At 37.6% G+C, this 19998-nt stretch overlaps 1 protein-coding gene across 1 annotated transcript in view; it reads right to left on the bottom strand.

The window, feature by feature from the left end:
• Positions 1 to 1065: 1065 nt before the first annotated feature.
• Positions 1066 to 19998, bottom strand: part of HCN1 (hyperpolarization activated cyclic nucleotide gated potassium channel 1) — a 165679-nt gene continuing 146746 nt past the window's right edge. The window contains exons 5-7 of the mRNA XM_031057831.1: positions 18639 to 18879; positions 1454 to 1618; positions 1066 to 1160 (exon numbers count right to left, since the gene is read on the bottom strand). Of these exons, the coding sequence (XP_030913691.1) occupies positions 1066 to 1160; positions 1454 to 1618; positions 18639 to 18879 (501 nt within the window). The remainder of the gene's footprint in view (positions 1161 to 1453; positions 1619 to 18638; positions 18880 to 19998) is intronic.

The raw sequence follows: 19998 nt of genomic DNA, 5'->3' as shown, positions 1-19998 counted from the left end.
CGCGGCTGTGCTCCGCATGCAGCCCGCCCCAGCCCTGTCCGCACCGCGGCCCTCGGAGCACCGCCGCGCTGCTGCACCTGGCCTTGCTCTGCCCCCTCACCTGCAGCTTACTGTTATTACTGCAATTACATGTAAGAACCGTAATTTCCTGAACAACTGTCAGAAAAAGTCATTGTGCTCTGCACCTACATTATCCTTCTCGTTGCAAAACTGTCTGAATTTCCACTAAACAGTTATATATTTCAAAAGTACACCTGGCATCTAGCACATTTCTGGGAACTAGTCACTAGACATCGGTAGTAACCAGTGTTTTTAAGTGTTTGTGAACTAATATGAACTCGTGGATAATGTGATACCTGCTTGCACAGTGAAGACTGCTGTACACTGTGACCTGATGTCTGCGCAATGGCTCACAGTGTCTGTAAGATGTAGACGCTATTCTGTCTGAGTCATCAGATGCTTGGGAACACAATGGCACTCAACTGCTCTTCCTTTTTTTTTTTTTTTTTTAATAAAACACTGCACTTCAAATGGGATTGCTACTCCAAGAACAGACTGGAGCTTTAGTGCTAATATTTTTCAAGCACATATTACTTAGAGCTGGACTGCAAGACAAATTGTCTTGCAAGACAAATTGTAAAAGTTTAATGCATTGAGCTGATGTGGAGAAATCCTCAGACTGAAATTTTCTTGTGAAGTTGAGGAAACACCACCAAACAGGACAAGTGACTTTTTTTTTCACAGCTGTATATTAAAATGAGTGCCAGTGATGATCAGAGTGCCATTCTCCTGACTGAAGACTTTATGCTTTGCCTAGTATGTCCTGTTGGGAGGTCCCAAATACTGGAACAGCAAGTTTACACCTCTTGATTTGATAATCTGCCATACCCTTCTGCCTTTCACTTGCATATTATTGGACTGCTTCTCTGATTGCAGGCAGATCTGAGCAGTGCCAGTGTGCAGCCATCAAGGCTAGCAGTGCCCATGTTGTGAGGAAAATGAGAGCCCTGCTGCAGAGGATTAATTCACTTCAACAAACAACGGGTTTGTGAGTGCTGAGAGGCTTCAGCTCTTCCCAGCATTATAGATGTCATCCGTAAGCAATTTATTTAGGAAAATGTCATCTACTGCTCGTGACACAGCATAAATCCTATCAAGTGCTGAAGGCAGCAAAAGAAATCTACAGGATTAATAAATAATACTAATGATAATTAAAGTATGAAATATAATCCTCAGAGGAGCACAAGACCTTTCTAAAACTCGGTGGGTTTTATTATTTAAAAGTGAGACTGCAAAATTCTTGTCTGCACACATGTGTTATTTATAGATCAAAAAAACATTTACTGCAGCATAACAGAAAAAAACTTTTAAAGAGGGCTATTTTATCATGCAGCTCAAGGGAAAGAAAATGGATTTTAAGAATTAATCATATGCAAAAAAATGAAATAAATACCTATCCTGTCAAGTCTGTCAATTGCCACGGTTTCGAAGGCCCTTCTCATCATGGGGTACTCTTCCAGGACCTCGTTGAAGTTGTCCACGGACAGGGAGTACAGGCGACAGTACGTGTCTGCTCGTACGCTGGCAGTTCGACGGCCCTTGGTTAAAAGGCAGATCTCTGGGGAGAGAAAAATTCAGCACACACTGAAAACAAAGAAGTTACTGAACCATATGAAACTTTAAAGGTAGAAATTGACTCTGTGCTAACAAGTTATAATTTAGTACTCAGCAGCAATTTTTCTGTTTCTGCTTACATAAGGTTGTAGGGACAATTCTGAAGGTATTTGATTCTATTTTTGCTACTCTGAAAAAATAATTCATGTCCTTTAAGAGCCCTGCCTATAGTTTTTCTTGGTATGAACTCTGATTTTATGAAGCCTTTTTTAAAATAGTGCTTCAAGTTCTAAGAAATGATCCATCAGCTGTCAAACACAGCTTGATGACTTTGATTAACCCAAGTGCTGAATTAACCCAAGTGATTCTATTGATTTTTTTTAAATATTCAGCTGCCATAGAGGACCAATCCCTTTAATCATTCACCAGATTTACTAAACTAATACAATACATGATATCATGATGTAATGATATTTGAATATAAGAACTGTTCTGAGAAAAAAATAACTTGAAGCATGAACATGCCTTCAGTTTCCTTGATGTTTATGTCCTAGGTATTTTGGGGAGAGAAAACTTAAAACTTTTGAACTTTTTTCTCATTAGATTAAAAAGTGGAATTAATATGATTAGTCTAGTAGCCTTTCTCTGCAAGTGCCCCCAACAGGAATTCATTTGTCTGGAACACTGGAAACTGAAGCTAAGAAACAGCCCCAAACTTCTGACTTCTAATTCTTCAACCCACAGTATCAGGGCGACTGCATAGAGGCCAAAGTAGGTGTCTGAGGCTTGTATCAGCAAAACACGTGGGATAAAACATTTATTTATGTTATTTAGATTAAAATACAGAAAATTAAAAAGTCATTTGCAAAAAGTAGTGTTTGAGTTCATCCCATTTCCAAACTGGGGACTAAGAACACACTTAGAAATACCGAGAATTCTCGAGTTCAAGCAGGGTGAGAGACAGTTTCCCTACTCAGTTCCAGCAGTCAAGGGCTGAGAGTTCATACTTCATATTTAAATACAAAAGTAGGAAACTGTCTCCTACCTTGCTTTTTTGTCCATTACATGCTCAATTTCAATGAAATTATCATTTTCAAGTGTGGAATACCAACTAATAAATAATTCTGCAGAATTCAGTTCTATAAAGTATCAACCTAGTTCTTGGTTTGGGGTCTTTTTGCTGTATGTCTTTAAGAAATATATTTTTTATTAATCTAGAATATGAAGAATCTTGATTTTTTTTTGGTCACATACTTCTTGAGGAATTTCCACATGCTATGTAACCCTGAAGGCTTAGGGGATAAGATGCTTAAATTACAGTGGATAAATCAAAGTAAATTAACATTGGACCACTACTAGTACAGAATGTACTTAAACTCCAACAGCTTTGGGGAGAATTTATGGAGACTATTGGGAGAGTAAAATACAGAATTTATAGAGAATGCTGGTAAGAGACTTGACCTAAAGTCCCTCACAAAACTTGATGCCCATGAAATAATGGCAGTTTACTGTAAAGAACCAGCCAGGTATAACAGAAGTCAGTCCTTTCCTTTTCTCACTCCTAGCTTAGCCTGACCTCTTCTCCTTAGATTTAATCCACTGAATTTTAGTTACAAGAGTAGGACATTTTGCCCAAAGGGAGCAGTTAAATGCAGACAATACCTGTTCTCTTTCCTAAGATATTCTTTAGGTCTCACAAATAATACAGTGTTACAATACGTGGTTGAATTTAGATAAAATTATCTGGAAAGTCTGTGTGACTATTGATCACCTATTGATTTTCAGCTCTCTTCAATTAAAATTGCTGCAAACAATAAAGACACATAAATAGGTGTCTTCTGCTACTCTCAACAAATACTTGAGTATAAAAAGCATCAAATGCCCCCCCAAAAAACAGCATCTCCTAAATCCCCATCATCCTGAAGAGTGCAGAAAAAATTAGAGAAAGTACAGTTTTCATCATTAATAATCTTGACTACTGTATTTAGATTACTTAAACAAGAAAAATGGGAAGAAACCATAAGAGACAATGTTAGGCTTCATGACAGGACAATGGGACCATAGAATTCATGGATATTACTGGAACAAATATTTCCTTTTTTTCTTCAGCTTCTTTCATCTTCTATTATTTTTTGTCAAGGTGAAGGGAAAAAAAATCAATGAAAACTCTGATGTGCAGACTCTGTCAACCCACAACTTCTGGTTGAAGACTGTAAGTCTGGAAGGCTTTTAATATCTGTAATCCTACTAGTTAGATAATATAATGAACAACGGGTCAGAAAAGATGAGAAAAATGTCCCAGTGCCCAGAAAATGGTCAGGGAGTGCTGCTGTGGAGCCTGCCTGCTCAGAGAGCAAAGACAGCTTTGTGCTCTCAACTCCACTTGAATGGTCTGAACTACAGTTTCCTTACAGAAAAAATGCTGTCAATGAATACCCACATACTGCATTTCCTGTGGTATTTCTTGTCTGATTAGAACTATATTATAGTCACTGATACATTATCTGTATTGCCTTGTAATATGTATCAATAGCATCATTTTTAGTCTGTCCATAAGACTAAAGTGTTTGCTAATTGCATGTGTTAATCTGTCAGCTATTTGTTTGGACAGACCCTCAAGCATAATGAGAAATAATATGTGAAATCTTCATTACCAGGACCAGAGAGGAGAAACACTGAAATGAGTTCCCATTAAACACTTGTGTTCATTTAAATAAACCAAAGTGTTTGTTTTTCATGAAAATAATAAAGTAATGAAAACAGCCATGACATATTTGAAATGAGCCTTTGTGGCATCAAGTACACCAGGTGCCCTTAACAATTACACTCTCCTTGATGTTCAATTGATGTAAATAGACTAGGAGATACAATAACAGCATAGGAGTGTATAGGGGAACACGAAAGGCATAGACTATTTTTAAATAACTTAGATAAACAAGGTGCTCTATTAGCATAAAAATAAAGTGTCAGCAGCATATTACTCACTAATATTACTATGTGCATTTGGCATGGTGTATTGCCTTCATGCTGACACTTTCAGTGTGTGAAATATTACTATCTTTCCTTTCCAAACAAAAGAATGTCTTAAGTTCCAATTAAAAATTATGTATTAGGCTACAATGAACCTGTAATTCAATTCTGAATGCAAATTTTAGTTTAATTATTTAATCTCTGTGGACAACCGTTACGTGGAACATTGTGAAACAATTGTCAATCACTGAACTAATGAAAAGTGACTGTTTGAAAACACAGAATGATGCTAAAAACTTTCATTGGTTCTTACAGTCCACGTTTAATGCAAATTTAATTAATTCATTTGTGAAAATCATAATTTGTGGTCTGCTAGGATCAGGTCTTTCCTATGTAAAAAGACAGTCCTCAAAAGAATATGAAAATGGGCTCAAATACAGTGTACTTTCTGCTGTGAAGACTCTAACTGAAATGTGCAATGATAGAAGTTTAAAGCTAAGCTTGTTCTGAAAGTTGTAATAACCAAAATTGATCACCAACATATCAGTTGCACACCTGTGTGGGACATGGCTGCGTGATGGAGTTGTTACTGCTGGGTTAACAATGGTACTCAATGATCCAAAGGTATTTTCAATCTAAGTGGTTCTATGATTCTATGGCAGGATTTCAGCAAAAGCTGGCTCAGGTTCAATTGTTGGAAAACTATGAATTTCTAAAGGAGCATTTTCTCATAAAACAGGGAATGCATAGGATGTGTTTTACTATTGCATTAATGTGACAGAACACTCTGCATGGGAATTTCTGCATATCTGACAGACAGCAATAAGGAAGGCTGATTTCAGGAAAATCTGAATGAGGAGAGTGACATAGCCTACAGTATGAATTTTAAATAATAGGATTGATAGGTCTTTTGTAAGGATCAAGTTTTGATCCTAACTGAGACAAGGTTCATTGTTCTTATGGACTGTACTGATATGCCACTATTGGTGATAATTTTTAGCCCTCCTCTGTTGCTACATGATGCCTAAACACCTTTTTCTTTGAGAAAATAAGGATGTGGGGATGTATACGTAATGTATTATGTATTAATCTCCCCCACATCCGTGTAGATCGATGTGGGGGAGGTTGATGACTAGTAGCGTGTATGACATTGATCTCTTCTTTAGTCTTTGCTGGATGGGTATGTATCTACTGGCCATCCTAGCAATAACTTCTAGTTTCCATTTTATAAATTTTTAGATAAGAAAATTCCTTTTTTACTCTGAGAAGCAGTACAGTTTCTGTGATAGTCCATACTTGTCCATTCATCATCTATTCCTTTTACATATCAGTTGTGTTCCAGATATAATTACTCTGCCCCATATGTCACATTAACATTTGACTAGAGAAAATCTACAGAAAAAATATGCCCACCAACTGTGTTGATAAAGGGTAAGTTATGAGTCCAGTAGTTAACAAGTTCACTGAAGGACACCAAACCAGTCATGTCTCCATGGACCATATTTTTTAGTTTAGGATGTTATATTGTATGAACAGAAAATTCTTATAATGAATTACTGTATGTGCATCTTTGTCTTGCAAGGACGTAAGTTCACTTTAGTAGGTGCAGAAATTAAATTTGTGTAGTAATGAACTAATGAATTCAACAGTATTTCAGCTATATAGTGTCTATATTAAAAACAACTAAAAACAACTAGCAGTTTTGATACATTTCTGTCCCCTTCCAAAGCTGTGTGATTTCCCATCATCTGTTAGATTAAACATTACAGGATCTAGTGAGAGGTCCTTCCAGCTGAGGACAGCTGACTACTGCTTCAGTTCCTCAACAGCAAACTTGTTCTTGTCATGGGCATATAGGTTGCTGTGCATGCTGTCAGCTGTTCAGGCTGATTGCTTCCAGCAGCAGAAGAAAGATGGAAAGTCAAAGCAATTCAAAAGCTTGGGTCAGTCAGTCTAACAGACTTGGGAATGTTTTCTAAGAACAGGACAGTGTATTAGAATATAGTTTATTTTATAGACAGCAGTGAGTTACTAAACTACCAAAGACAAATGACCAAGTGCTTTTTCCATCCACCAATCTCGTAAGACTTCAGAGTAAGCTTCCCAGAACCACCATGGCTATCCTTATTTTCCATCAGCTTTTCATAACAGCAATTCCTTGGCATGCTACAAAGATTGATAGTTCTTTACTTCTTTCAAGCAGCTGAAGTTGTCCACTGAGCAGAAACTAGCTAATGGGCACTTCCTTGCTGTGCCAGTCACAGCAAGGGACATTCAGCATGGGGCAGTCAATTCCCAGCTTTACAACACATGGTATGAGTATGGTTGGGTTCTTTTTCCCTTTAGGAAAGGACTACATGAACTTCAAGCAAGTAAAAAAAAAAAAAAATCAGTAAGCTTCTAGGCATCCCATTCTTTCAGAAATTGAGTAATTTTCCAGTTCCATGTTGACTTAAGCATCTCCCATACAGAAAACAGGGAGAAGCTGTTTCATATGATAACATGTTACTTTAACATAATCATCTGCACTTCTGTTTTCTTTTTCTTTATTAAACTCTGGAAAATGTGAAATACATTTATCTATATTTTTTCCACATTTTTAATGTGTTCTTTTTGTATTTCAGTATATTATTGCTAGTGTACACAATGGTATACTCAGACATATGATGCTTTTTTTTGTAGTTACTAAAATATCTACCACCAGGTCTTACAATTACTCAGAATGTAGTTTGATGCAATTAAATGAATTTCAGTAATCTGTGTTCTAAAAAATTCAGTCCTGCATTTAAGAAATCCTAAAATATAGTCACTGCTCAAGAAGAACATTTCTGCAGCAAGGGCGAGAGCTTAAGGAGAACAGAAAATGGAGATAATTCCTGCCTTTTACAGCCAGATTTGTAATCTAGACTGTCCAAAAGGAAGCTATGGAAAAACTGCTGCTTTTGCCATCATGTTTACACTAAATATGGAATTGCAGACAAGTCAGTTTGAGTTAGGAGATACAGCCTGCATGACCTCTTCATTTAAAATATGGCAGCAATAATTGTCTGTTGAGTTGCTTTCAGATATCTGGGCTCATCAGTTGGAGAGATGGAGCCTGGATATATAACTGAGAAAGTTACTGTTTTGAAAAGGGACTGAAAATGGCTGATTGGAATGAAAAGCAACTTCTGTAATATCCCATCTCCAGTCTTTTAAAACTATTTACCTGAACTTATTTTAAATATATCTATTTGTAATTTGTGATAGCTGTTGCCCTTGTTAGTCATCCTATTAAAAAATACAACCAAACAAATAACAAAAAAATCACCTCAGAATTCCCCAAACAAAAACCACACATATGTTGTTTAGCTAAAATTTTTATTGCCTGTTTGTAGTAATTTGAAATTTCTGTCTCTGAAGACTGACACCTGAGCTCTCCGCATGTTCACAGTTTAATGAATAGTATTTTATTTAATTTAATGTAACAATAGCAAAAGAGCAAAAATTTACTGGGGAAAAATATTCATTTGAAAAGAAGTGCCTACATTTAATTGATCCAAACTTTGATAGAATTTATAGACAAATATTTAAGAAAAACCATTTCATATTTATTTAGGGTTTGCCAACAACCCTGAGAGTATCTTCCTTTCTTTACCTAGCTCCAAGTGTGCCGTTTATGCCACTTAGCTAGGAGAAACCAGTTTCTCATCTTAATAAGAAGTGGCAAGTTACCTGAGCAGGAACTTTTTATTTTTCATCCTGACCTCTCTTTGCTTTCTTCCATGTGCAGGTTCTGAAAATAGCTGTGGCCAGGTTTTCATTACTAGCGCAGACAAAAGCCAGTAACAGAAACACAGAATCACTGAGGTTGGAAAAGACCTCTAAGATCATCAAGTCTGACCTTCAACTGAACTTCACCCTGTCAGCCCGACCCTGGCACCGAGTGCCACATCTACACTTATGAACATTTCTTACGTCCTGACTGTTTTCCCATGTTCTATTAAATTCTTCTAAGAAAGGTCTGTAAGAGAGAACAGAAGCTTAGGGCAATTTTATAAAATAGAAATAAAAGTGCATATTTTGTCTTCAGTGCTATTTATAACAGAGCATCCATACGTTTTTCTTCTTATTTATTAAAACGTTCTTTCTACAAAGAGTGATTAAGATAGTCTATTTATTATCTTTTAAAAGCTCACAACTTTACTGATAGTAATTTCATATGCTTTAAAAATTAATAATTAAGCTAAGATTCTAAGATAATATGCCTAAGTACGGATTTAGTTTCCATACTCACCGTGTCAAAGGACAAAAGTGATTTTATCTAATTCATTTACTCCTACTTTTATTCTGATGGCTAAACGAGGTCTTAACTGTCTCTTACAGGCAATCGGTGAAATTGATCTCCCTGTACAAAAGCAGGGATAAACCCATAAGACGACCCATAAAACCCCTGCCTGTTGAAAAAAACTACTTAGTTCCTTATGTATTCAGTAGTATGCTCTTGTAATCTTGAGTTTGGCAAACAATAACAGTTACAATTTAAACTATTCAAGTTAAATTAAAGTTGACTATAAAAATATTGTACTTCTTTTCATTAAATTATTTAAAAAATTATCAGAGACTGTCAGTTCTGAATTAAATATTTAGATTAAATATTTAATCTAAACTCAAATATTTAGTTAAAATTCTACTGTTTGAAATTGAAGGTGCTTGGAAAATCTTCTTCTGCTTTATCTGTGTTGACCACATTTGATTTCCAAGGCATGCTATGTCATATTTTACTTGTGTCTAGTTATATAAAGTTTAAATTAAAAATGTATGCTGTTAATGAATTAATAGAATTATAATTATAATTTATTTATGCTTTTAGATTGCAAGACTTTTTACTTGTGTTATTATTATGGATACTGTTAAATTTATATTTATGTTTGCTACCTAATAAAACTCCTAAACCCAAATCAGCTTCTACCTTTTAGCATAAAAGAGTAAGTTATTTTCATTCTCTTCCTAAAAATTCTCTTGTCCTTTAAAAAAAATATTGAGTTGGAATAGCAAGAAGTCCTTCTGACTGATTATTATTTTCAATATAAAATATGGTGCCAAAAGAACAACACAACAATTTATTGTCAACAAGAAATTATGCAATATTATGAGGACTATTGCATATTATGTAGCCTCAAAATGGCAGATTTGTCTGTGCCAAAAAGATATTTAATTTTTAGGCCCTCTTGCAGACAATATTTTTAGAAAAATGTTCTATACTGTTCAGCTGAAAAATGTTTTACAAACGAGTTGGCATGGAGATGTGGAGATCCTGCTCCCTTAAAGCATTTAATTATGTCCCTGCTATTAAGAATACGAATAATCACACCTCAGTGGGGCTACTTATAATTAACTATCTGGATTATAGTATGAATATTGAAAGACTTAATCCACCACTACCTTGAATAATGAATAGCCATATGCAGTATTTTTGCAAAATGTAAAATTATAAATCATATCATATCATAATGTCCATATGTAAAGCACTTCAACAGATTTTTTTCTATTTATAATCAGTATTATACTGCAAATCTTTTAAAATATTCTATCAAAAGAAAGCACCTAGAGTGTAACCAGAAAAAAATAAGTGGGAAAATATAATCTAAAGTGACTCAACATTTCCCATGGTATTATTTTCCACTGCACTGGTCTAAAATATACTGACAGTTACTGTTCCGAGAGGGGGAAAAGTTCCATAAATAATAGGTAGGTCAAAGAAGTTCTGTCTAATTGGCCTTCTACAAGCTGAAGCAAATGCAAAATAGAGTTTATTAGAATTTTAGGTGCAGAAGGGTAAATGTTAAAACTGCATTAAATAATTTAAGCAAAATAAAACATTTAAAATTGAAAGTATTCCATGAACTACATGTTACAAGAAATAAACCAAAAAAGAAAAGATGCTATAATATGTCTCTGGGACATTGTCTGGGAAGATGGCAATGAGAATCTGGTTTCTAGATAGATTTGCTAGATGAATGATGACATGAAGCACAGATAGTGATATCTGCCTTAGAGTAAGTAAAATAAAACATGTATTTGTCTCCTATTACAATGCAAGAGCTAGGCCAATACAATTTCATATTCACATACAGTAACTCTCATATATACAGCTCATAATTATTTTTTTAAAATCACATTCATTTCTTCATGTTCAACATAACTGGAAGTTGATAGGAAAAAAAAAATTAGCAGCATGAGTTTTAGTTAAAACTGATTTATCTACTGATTCCAAGTGGCATGATACCAGTGGGATTTTCAGTGGGGGGAAAAAACAATGGGGAGATGGATCTGCGATGGATACATCAAAAATTGGGCAGTGTGAATAACTGAAGATTTATCTACTGGGATTAGGAAACTCCTTCAACTAACAAAACCTCCATGAGGCCCCCAGACCTAATTAATAAATATATCTGCACTTCCTAAGCACTAAGTTTGGATTTCCCTAGCAATGTCAGCATTCCTTCAGCTCTAACATAGTATCTGTTAAAAACAGCAAAAAAGGGGTTAAATTTCCAGGAACATATGTCTGGGCTGCTGCATGAAGGAAAGCCTGTGTAAACACAGGTGGGAAAACAGATGGAGAAAGGAAAAGATAGCAGGGAGACTAGTCTTATCTTGTGTCCTTTGTGGTTGAGAGGAATTTTGCCAGGGACTACAGAAAAGAGCAGGATGAGACCACAGTGAACAATCAGGCCTCTGTCCATCAGTGAGTAAGCAAATGAAGTAACAGCAGAGTCCTGAATGTGTTCCCAGAAATCCTCCTTTGAGTAAGCTGTGCTGAGCTGTACTGGTTGGGCAGTGTGGGATTTATTCCTTTCTTCTCCTCTCTGTAGGTATGTCAGCTCCACTCTAACACACCAGCTCATGGAGGCAGCTCAGCAAGTACTTATCTAAACCAGGACTACCTGTCCTGAGTCACTCCTCTGGTTCTGATTCTGACAGGGCTGGCAGCTGATGGGGCATAGGACCTCCAGAAACCACTCCTGCTCATCAAAGTCCTCTGCACTAGCTTTGGGAGAGCTTAGAAGTTTTATGTTTGCGGGGGTAACAATCTCAGGCAAGTGATCAATGGTTGAAAGCTGCTTTTCCACTTGGCTCTCCAGGCAGGAGCCTGCTGTCTGTAGGTGAGTGCATGAGAACACCATCAGACTGAGTCTGGAGTGAGGGATGTGCAGAGAAGTGAAGGGTCACAAGGTATCAGGGAGCAGAAGGTTTTCCAGAAGGGAGAAGTTGCGGGGCCTGATCTTACTGTCATGACTGAAGTACCCATAAGACCCACACATCTGAGTAAGAGGAAGGAGATAACTGGAAAGGCTTTATTGTATTAAAGCAAACATCTCTTTAGTTTATTACACTACTGCATGTTTGATAATTAATGTCTGATTAATTAGCAGAGATCTTGAATTACCAACTTATATAAAATTATTATGGAGTGTTTCTGAAACAATTCACGACAGCAAAAATCAGAATATTCGCACAGCAGTGGTAGTACATCAGTTTCTATCAATATGTATTGGTATAGGTAAATTGGATTAGTATTACGCTCATTAGATATATTAATAATTCTGCTCTGTAAAACCCCCATAACTGATGAACTAATCTCTTCTATAAGCAAAATACTCATATTCTTGTGCTTCATCTCAAAAGATGTCAACATTTTTTCATTTTGCCGATTTGGATGTATAGTGAAGAATTAATACACAATCTGTTTAGTAATTCCTCCTGTCACAAGAAGAGCAATTTCTAATCCAGTCGCCTGGTACTGAGAGAAAAAGGTTCAATAGGATTGAAACCTGGCAATTTCCTTCCTACCATTTATTACTAGGATTATATCATAAATGAGTTTGAACTACCAAAATATTAAAGAGAAAGACAAATATGCACTGAGGCAGAGAAAGCAAAAATGAGGGAGCTGTCATTATCCACTGCTGTATACTTTGTATTTTCAGTATTGTAAACTGTAGATACTCAGGACTAAGTCAAGATGACAAGAAAATTAAACCACTTCATAATCACAACATCCTCAAAATACAATTGCTTACACTTTTCACCTGCCTCCTGATTTTTATTCTCCATTCTAGGAAGCTGAGTTCAAGTGTGTCAATCTCAAGTTTTCAGTTCAGCTTAACTGCAAACACATGTGCAGTCAGGTTTTCCAACTTGCTATCCAAAAGAGATAGGTGTAAGCACCTTCCCACTCTTTTCCAGCTTCTGGGGGTTGTTCAGATCTGTGCTTGCCACTTGTGTTTTCCTCCCTTTCCCATCAGTCTCATGCTCATGATGTTCCCCTGCATTGTCAGCTGCTCTGTCTCCCATTTATTTGCACCACTCACAACCTGACTCCTACCCACAGAGTTCTCTCTCTGTTGACATCAGTATCGCTCCCCACACTCTTCCCTACAGTTTTGTCCTATGTGTTAACATAGTCCGTACCATACATTCATTCTCTCCTGACCTTCAGTCACACGTCACTAACCCTACAGGCAGCTAGATCATGATTCCTTGGATAAAGAATTGTTCATATGGTCACATTCAGAGGGCACTCGTCAATGGCTCAGAGTCCTGATGGACATCAGTGACAAGTGGTGTCCCTCAGGGATCCATACTGGGACCAGTCTTGTGTAGTGTCTTCATTAATGAAATAAATGAAGGAATTGAGAGCACTCTCAGCAAATTTGCAATGAATCCAAACTAAGCAGTGCAGCTGACACTTCTGAAGGATGGGATTTCATCCAGAGGGACCTGGACAAGTTTGAGAAGTAACCCATGAGAATATAATGAGGTTTAACAAGGCCAAGTGCTGGTGCTGCACCTGGATTGGGACAGTCCCAGATATCAGCACAGGCTGGGCAGGAACAGCCCCAGAGCAGCCCTGCCCAGAAGGGCTTGGGGGTGCTGTGGGTGAGAAGCTGCAGATGGCCCAGCCATGGCACTCACAGCTCAGAGAGCCAAACGTGTCCTGGGCTGCATCCAGAGCCTGTGGGCAGCAGGGCAGGGAGGGGATTCTGCCCCTCTGCTCTGCTCTGCTGAGACCCACCAGGAGCACTGCACCCAGAGCTGGGGTCTCCAAGACAGGAAGGACTTGGACCTATTGGAACAAATCCAGAGGAGGCCAAGATGATAAGAAGGCTGGAGCACCTCTCCTATAAGGCAAGGCTGACAGAATTGGATTTTTCAGCCCAGAAAAAAGAAGGCTTAGAGGTGACCTAATTGCAATCCTCTGGTACCTGAAGGGAGTCTCCAAGAAAGACAGAGAAAGACTTTTTACAAAAGCATGTGGTGAAAGGACAAGGGGAAACGGCTTCAAACTGAAACAGAATGGATTTACATTAGACTCTAAGAAAAAATTCTTTACTGTGAGAGTGGTCAGCACTGGCACAGCTTACCCAGAGAGGGTGTGCTCAAGGATGAACACTCGGATGGGGCTTTTAGCAACTCAGTCTAGTGAAAGGAGTCCCTGACCATTGTAGGGGGAGCAGAAGTAGATGATGTTAAACATCCCTTTCAACCCAAGCCATTTTATGTTTCTATGTTTCTATGGTAATTTCGATTGAGGGCAACCTTATTTCCTGCCATATGAAAACTCTGTCAGTGTCAGTGTGAGAAGTTTCTCTTGTACTTGTACACGGAAAAGATGCATCTACTGCTATGCAAAGTGGCAATCCCTTTTCTAATAATGGGGAACTAGGAGCAAAACTTCTAATAATGGGGAACTGTTACCAAACAGAGAGCAAAACATTAAGGACATAAAAAAAATCCACCGATGTTTTGGAAAAAAACAAGATATAGTTAAATTAAAAATAAATCCAGTAAAAGCCACTATAGAGTATTAAAATCCCATGATTCTCCAATGTTAACTGTGGCTTACATAATTTCACTGAAGTAGAAATAACTAGATAACTGCACAGTAAAGTGAAAAGTGGTTTCATGTATTCTTCCTTGTCTAATTCCTGTCCCTTTTATAAAAAGTCACATGAGCATACCATGAATATGGTAGGGGGAATATGGCCTATTGGAAAGGATAGTACAAGAAACTGCTTTCAAATTCCTGCTAGCATTTGGAGGAGATATGTAGGATGATAATGTCCTTCAACTAGCAGTCTGAAAAAAACCCACTTATTGGGATGAAATGAAATGCTGGGCTAAAAATTGCTCCTGCACACAAAGTTCAAGAAGATTACATTTATGGACAAACATGAAGGTCAAAGGACAGAAAGCTCTTCCCACAGAAATACCAGGGAGTAAACCACAAGATCTTTGTGGTTACAGAATTGTATTTACTCCTTCCTTCCCCAAAGGAGAAACCAGTGAGTGCAGATGAGGAAGGAGGCAGACAGTAGTCAAGCCCAGATCTTTCTATTGTCACTGCTTTTCATGTCCCTCTCCTAGGGTGACATTATGATGCCTGTATCCCCATCATGTGTTCTGTTTATGCTGGATATTATATTCTGTGCCTTCAAGACTGGCTCTGAGTGAAGGTGGGGAGAAGAAGAGCATGGAGTTTATTATCAGGGACTGCATTCACTCCTCCACATGCTGCTGGAACACAGAACTCCACTGCAGTGTCTGGGCACAGACAGGGCAGAACAGGGCCTTCCTTTGCTTTTTAGTTAGGAGCTCGCACTTTGTGGCCACCGGGGCCTGCTGTGGGCAGTGGCCTTTCCCAGTGCCGGAGGGATTGATAACAGAGCGAGCACCCACAGGAGAGACTTTCTGAATTTGTTGTCTCTTCAGAGCAGCAAATGAGTTTTGTCATCTGGTATTGTTCATTTTGTGTGCTGGGGAATGCTTTGCCTGTTTAAATAAAAAGGTTTTTTCCCACGTCTCTGAGGAAATTGTTTCCTGATCTGGCTGGGGGGAGGGCTGTGTGGGTGGGCTTTCTGGGGGGGGCCGTTTTGGAGGTTTTCTCCCAAATTTGCCCTAAACCAGGACAGTCCCTCAAAAATGAACAGAAAGTGTACAGCAGAGGTGTAGTCTAATTCATCTATACCACTGGTGGTTATCCAGGCATATTCTTTTTGAGAAGAATTACCAACCAACTGTAAGGTTTATTTGGTTTCCTATCAGACCACATCTAAGCCTGTTTTTAATTAAAAACAAAGATCAGGCAAGAGAATTTAAATGTTCAACATTAGTCCTCAAACCTCAAGATGTTTCCTCTTTTTTACTGCTACTTTTGGTTTTCCAGGCTTTCATTCTCCCAACAGTCTCCATTCAAGTCACTCCCAAATACTCGTGATTCTGCCTTGGGTCCTCTTAAATCTTGGCTTTTACACTAATCTCCAGTTCTCCCACAACTTAAGCATTGTTGTTTTTTTTACTGGTAAGTTTTTTTACCTAAATTGTTTTCCTGATATAATGTTATTAGCACAGAAATATTTTACATATTAAGAGTTTGGTTTTCCAAATCCAAGGCAGGACGCGGGTGAAACCCTCCACTGTTCTGGAGGTGAGCCTGCAAATCTCTCCAGAGCCAAGGTTCCCAGGTAACTCAGCTCTGGGACATACCTGACAGACAGAAGTTAGCATCCCTGAGCTGGGATGAGGAACTTTCAAAACATAAGATATTTAAAAAATTAAAAATTGATCTGTTTAGGCATGGCACCCTGTCACCTGTGTGCCCTTTCTTTACTTGCTTGTGGGAGCTCAAGTCTTGATATTGGTGTATTGTGTCAGACCTGGGAGCTATACAGATCAGTTGTTGCAAGTAGCATTTTAAACATAGCGTCAGCTTTGGATTTATCACGTGTCCTTTAAGCAAAAAAAAGGGTTATTGGTCTTAGGATTTGAATGCAGCCTTTACCTTCCAGTTTACTATTTTATGACTATGTGTCTGCTTTATTCCTTGTGTCTGCTTTGGTCAGGAAGCTTTACTCAGATTCTGATACACACTTCAGGGAAAGTGGGTATTCTCCAGAGAGATGACAGTTTTAGAACTGTTTTTTATTTTCTCCTTTGAGAATCCGAACCTTTTCAGTTCACATATATCTGATTTGCAGCTTGTTTTTTCTCTTTTCAGCTGCAGTCATAGAATTATAAAATCATAGAATGGTTTGAGTTATAAGGGACCTTAAGGATCATCTAGTTCCAATGCCCTTGCCATGGATGACATTCACTAGATCAGGTTGCTCAGGGCCCAATCCAGACTGGCCTCAAACATACCTGTGGATAGGGCATCATCCACAGCTCCTCTGATCCAGATAGGTCTTTCTTCTCCCCAGCTGGAAATACACTTCTGGAAATTCACAATATATGGTGTTTTTCTACAACAGATCTGAGCCGCATCACTCTGGATCTTGGGGCATTTCCTCTCTCCCTGTGCACTTGTCTTTTCTCACCTCTTCTCACCCCTCCATGCCACAGCAGAAGCTAATACCTTCTGTTTGCCCCAGCAGGCTTTGGATGCATTACCACCCATTTTTGCAACACCTGTCTCATCCCAGCTGCAGTTTGGATGAGCAAAAGTGCTTTGGTATGCAGTGTAGTAAGTTCCTGTAGTGTCTGGATATTGCAAGTAGCTTATTTTTTTGTCTGCATTCCTGTTAAGAAGGGTAGCAGTTGAATAGGATGAACTAAATAGTTGTTTGCACTGCAACAACAGGCTGACAGTTATGTAAAATACTTTCATGTGCAATCTCCTCTGATCCTCTGCTGGTTCAGAGGAGTATTATGGCCAGATTCAGCACGCAGGCTCTTGCAAAGACATTTTCATAAACTAGGGCACTGCTAAGCATAGAGGAGACCAAGACCAAGGTTGCTCTGTTTCTTCATCCTCAGCATTTACCTTTTCTTTCTACTTAATCTCCTGACTTCAGCATCTACAGTTTAATCCTGTGGGATAAGCACAAGACCTCTTTACCAAAGTGCTTCTACAAATACTGGTGATACAAATCACCTTGCAGAGGCTACTTCGAAGTGACAAGGTCTTCTGGCCAGATCAGTAGGAGTTGCTTTAGCGTATTATTCTAAAATGGGATTAGTTAAGTAACTCTATAGCCCAATTGAAACGCTGAGCCCAATTCACTTTTCTTAGTTCCCCCTTCTCTTTACCAGCTAAATGGCATTGATTAGGCTTTCAATTGAGCATTTTCTGAAAGGGCAGTTATGGGATCATTAATGGAATTCAGCAGCAAATTAATACAATGACCAGCTAACTGTAACTCTCATGAGCAGCAGTGGTACACAAACAAATATTCAAGCAGCTTCTGAAAACCAGCCTGCTTGTGGAAGCAGACACCTATTCCATTGCACAGAGATAATTTACAGTCACAGGGAACAACTATTTTGTATCATCAATTATTATATGTAAGAAAAGCAATTGCTTTTGTCAAGATATACATATTCAGATGCCTTCATCTAAGCAAATAACTATTTTTCATTAGGATTACCAGATTAATTTAATTAGGATTAAAATTAATGCCTGATTTTTATTAATATACATCTGTTAGAGAGCTACCTAGTCAAATAGGAAATCCCGTTTCTCCTAGTATATATTGTCAGGATAAACACTGATGTGTGCTAAAATTCATTGAAAAAGCACGAATAACATATTAAAATATGAATGAATTACAAAATATCCCATGTAAATAATGCTCTTCTATTCATTGTTAGTTTTTCAATTCTCACTATGATTTTTACCATCAGATTTATGATTCAAAAAATTTATTATTTTTAAAGATTAATCCTGTCAATTTTACCTTTGAAAAGCTATAAAATAACTATGCAAATTATTATGATTTTATTTAAATATTTTCTGTTAAATAACAGCGATTTTAATTCAAAATAACTTCAAAATTCTGGAAGGTCATTTTGCATTTGTAACAGCTGTTCTCATAACATTAAGCAGACTCTGAATGTTTTGTTCAGAAATATTTTGCACGCTTTACTGCGGTTTGAATTGTCTAGGCAAGTGACTCTTAGTTAACTTAAAAGTCTCTTTTTATGTGTCATCTGTATGTGTTTTGTTTATCTGTATGTGTTTTGGTTTAGTGTATTCACTCCAGTGTTATCATTCATTTTTTCCTACTCACCTCCAAAGTAAGAGCCATCTGTCAGCTTCAGCTCCTTGTTGGACTTGGTGATGACACCAGCAACACCGTGTTGAATGAAGTACATCTTCTTACCCACGGCCCCTTCTCGGATAATATAATCTCCAGGTTGGAACACCTCAAATCTCAGTTTGCTTAGCATGGCAGTCACAAAATTTGGGTCTGCATTAGCAAAAAGAGGCATTGTAGCCACCAGCTTCCGACAGTTGAAGTTGACAATCTCCTAAATGGGAAGGAAACATCATAATGGTCAGTAAATATGTTCAGTATGATGGGCTTTGAAAAAAAGACATTCTGCTTTCTTAATAAAGAATTTCTTTATGCTCATATTGGACTTTTCTGTGTCTCTGCGCTCACTTTATAACATATTTTCATGTGTTTCTAGAGAAGTGATTGAAACAAAAGTGCAGTCTGACTTTTATTTCTAAGGTTAAAGGTTGCCTTCCCCTGGTGACTTTTCACATGTTATTTATTATTCCCATTGGAGTTTAAGAGGACAATGTGGGAGAAAGATAAAAGTTAAATAGGAATGACACTGTTTGACAACCAGACTGGCTGTTGCAATAACTATATTAAGTGATGAAATGATGCAAACCGTGTGTTTCCAAAAATTACGCCTTCTTTCTGTTTGAACATATCTATTGGTAATATAAATATATATTACATTAGATAGTTGAAATCAACAGGGAAATTTCCTGCACAGAAATTAATTAATTAATTTTGTAAACACAGAAACATACATTTCTGCCTTTTAAAGAGATGCGTATAAAGTAGGCCCCTAAATGCAGAAAGCACTACTATTCACCTAGGGCCTTAAGGATTTCTCCTACCAAGGAGAAACTGCATTTATATTTACAGAGCACACTGTAAGCTCATCTACATGAAAAGATTAGTACCAAAAAAAGCTGATAATGTTGTACTTGCTTTAAATAAATAAAAAGAAAACAAAACCATACGAATAATTTATGAAATATTTTCAAGCTCATTCTTGCGCACCTTACATTGTCTTGGGAAATTAACATGGTCAGTTGCCATTACAGATTTAACATTGTATTGAAAAACTAAGACTAATCAGTATTGCACACCGAGAATGGCTCAGGCAGGCAACATCTCCTGAGGCAGCAAACCCAACATGACAGGAAGAGCAAATATAATCATCTGTATATAAATGCAGACAGAGAAAATAAAAGAAAAATACAGCCAGCAGTCACTTAACTGCTTGCAAAACTAAATATGCCTTTATTGTCTGTGGAGTACCCCTAGCATTTCTTAAAGTAATACTTCAAGATTGATGTAAAGGACAAATTCCACCTACCAGTGCTCTCACTCCCATGACTGCATT

Source organism: Geospiza fortis, unplaced genomic scaffold (genome assembly GCF_000277835.1).
Source record: "Geospiza fortis unplaced genomic scaffold, GeoFor_1.0 scaffold443, whole genome shotgun sequence".
Lineage (NCBI taxonomy): Eukaryota > Metazoa > Chordata > Aves > Passeriformes > Thraupidae > Geospiza > Geospiza fortis.
The sequence above is the reverse complement of the archived record's forward strand: the minus strand, read 5'-3'. Positions and strand labels throughout refer to the sequence as shown.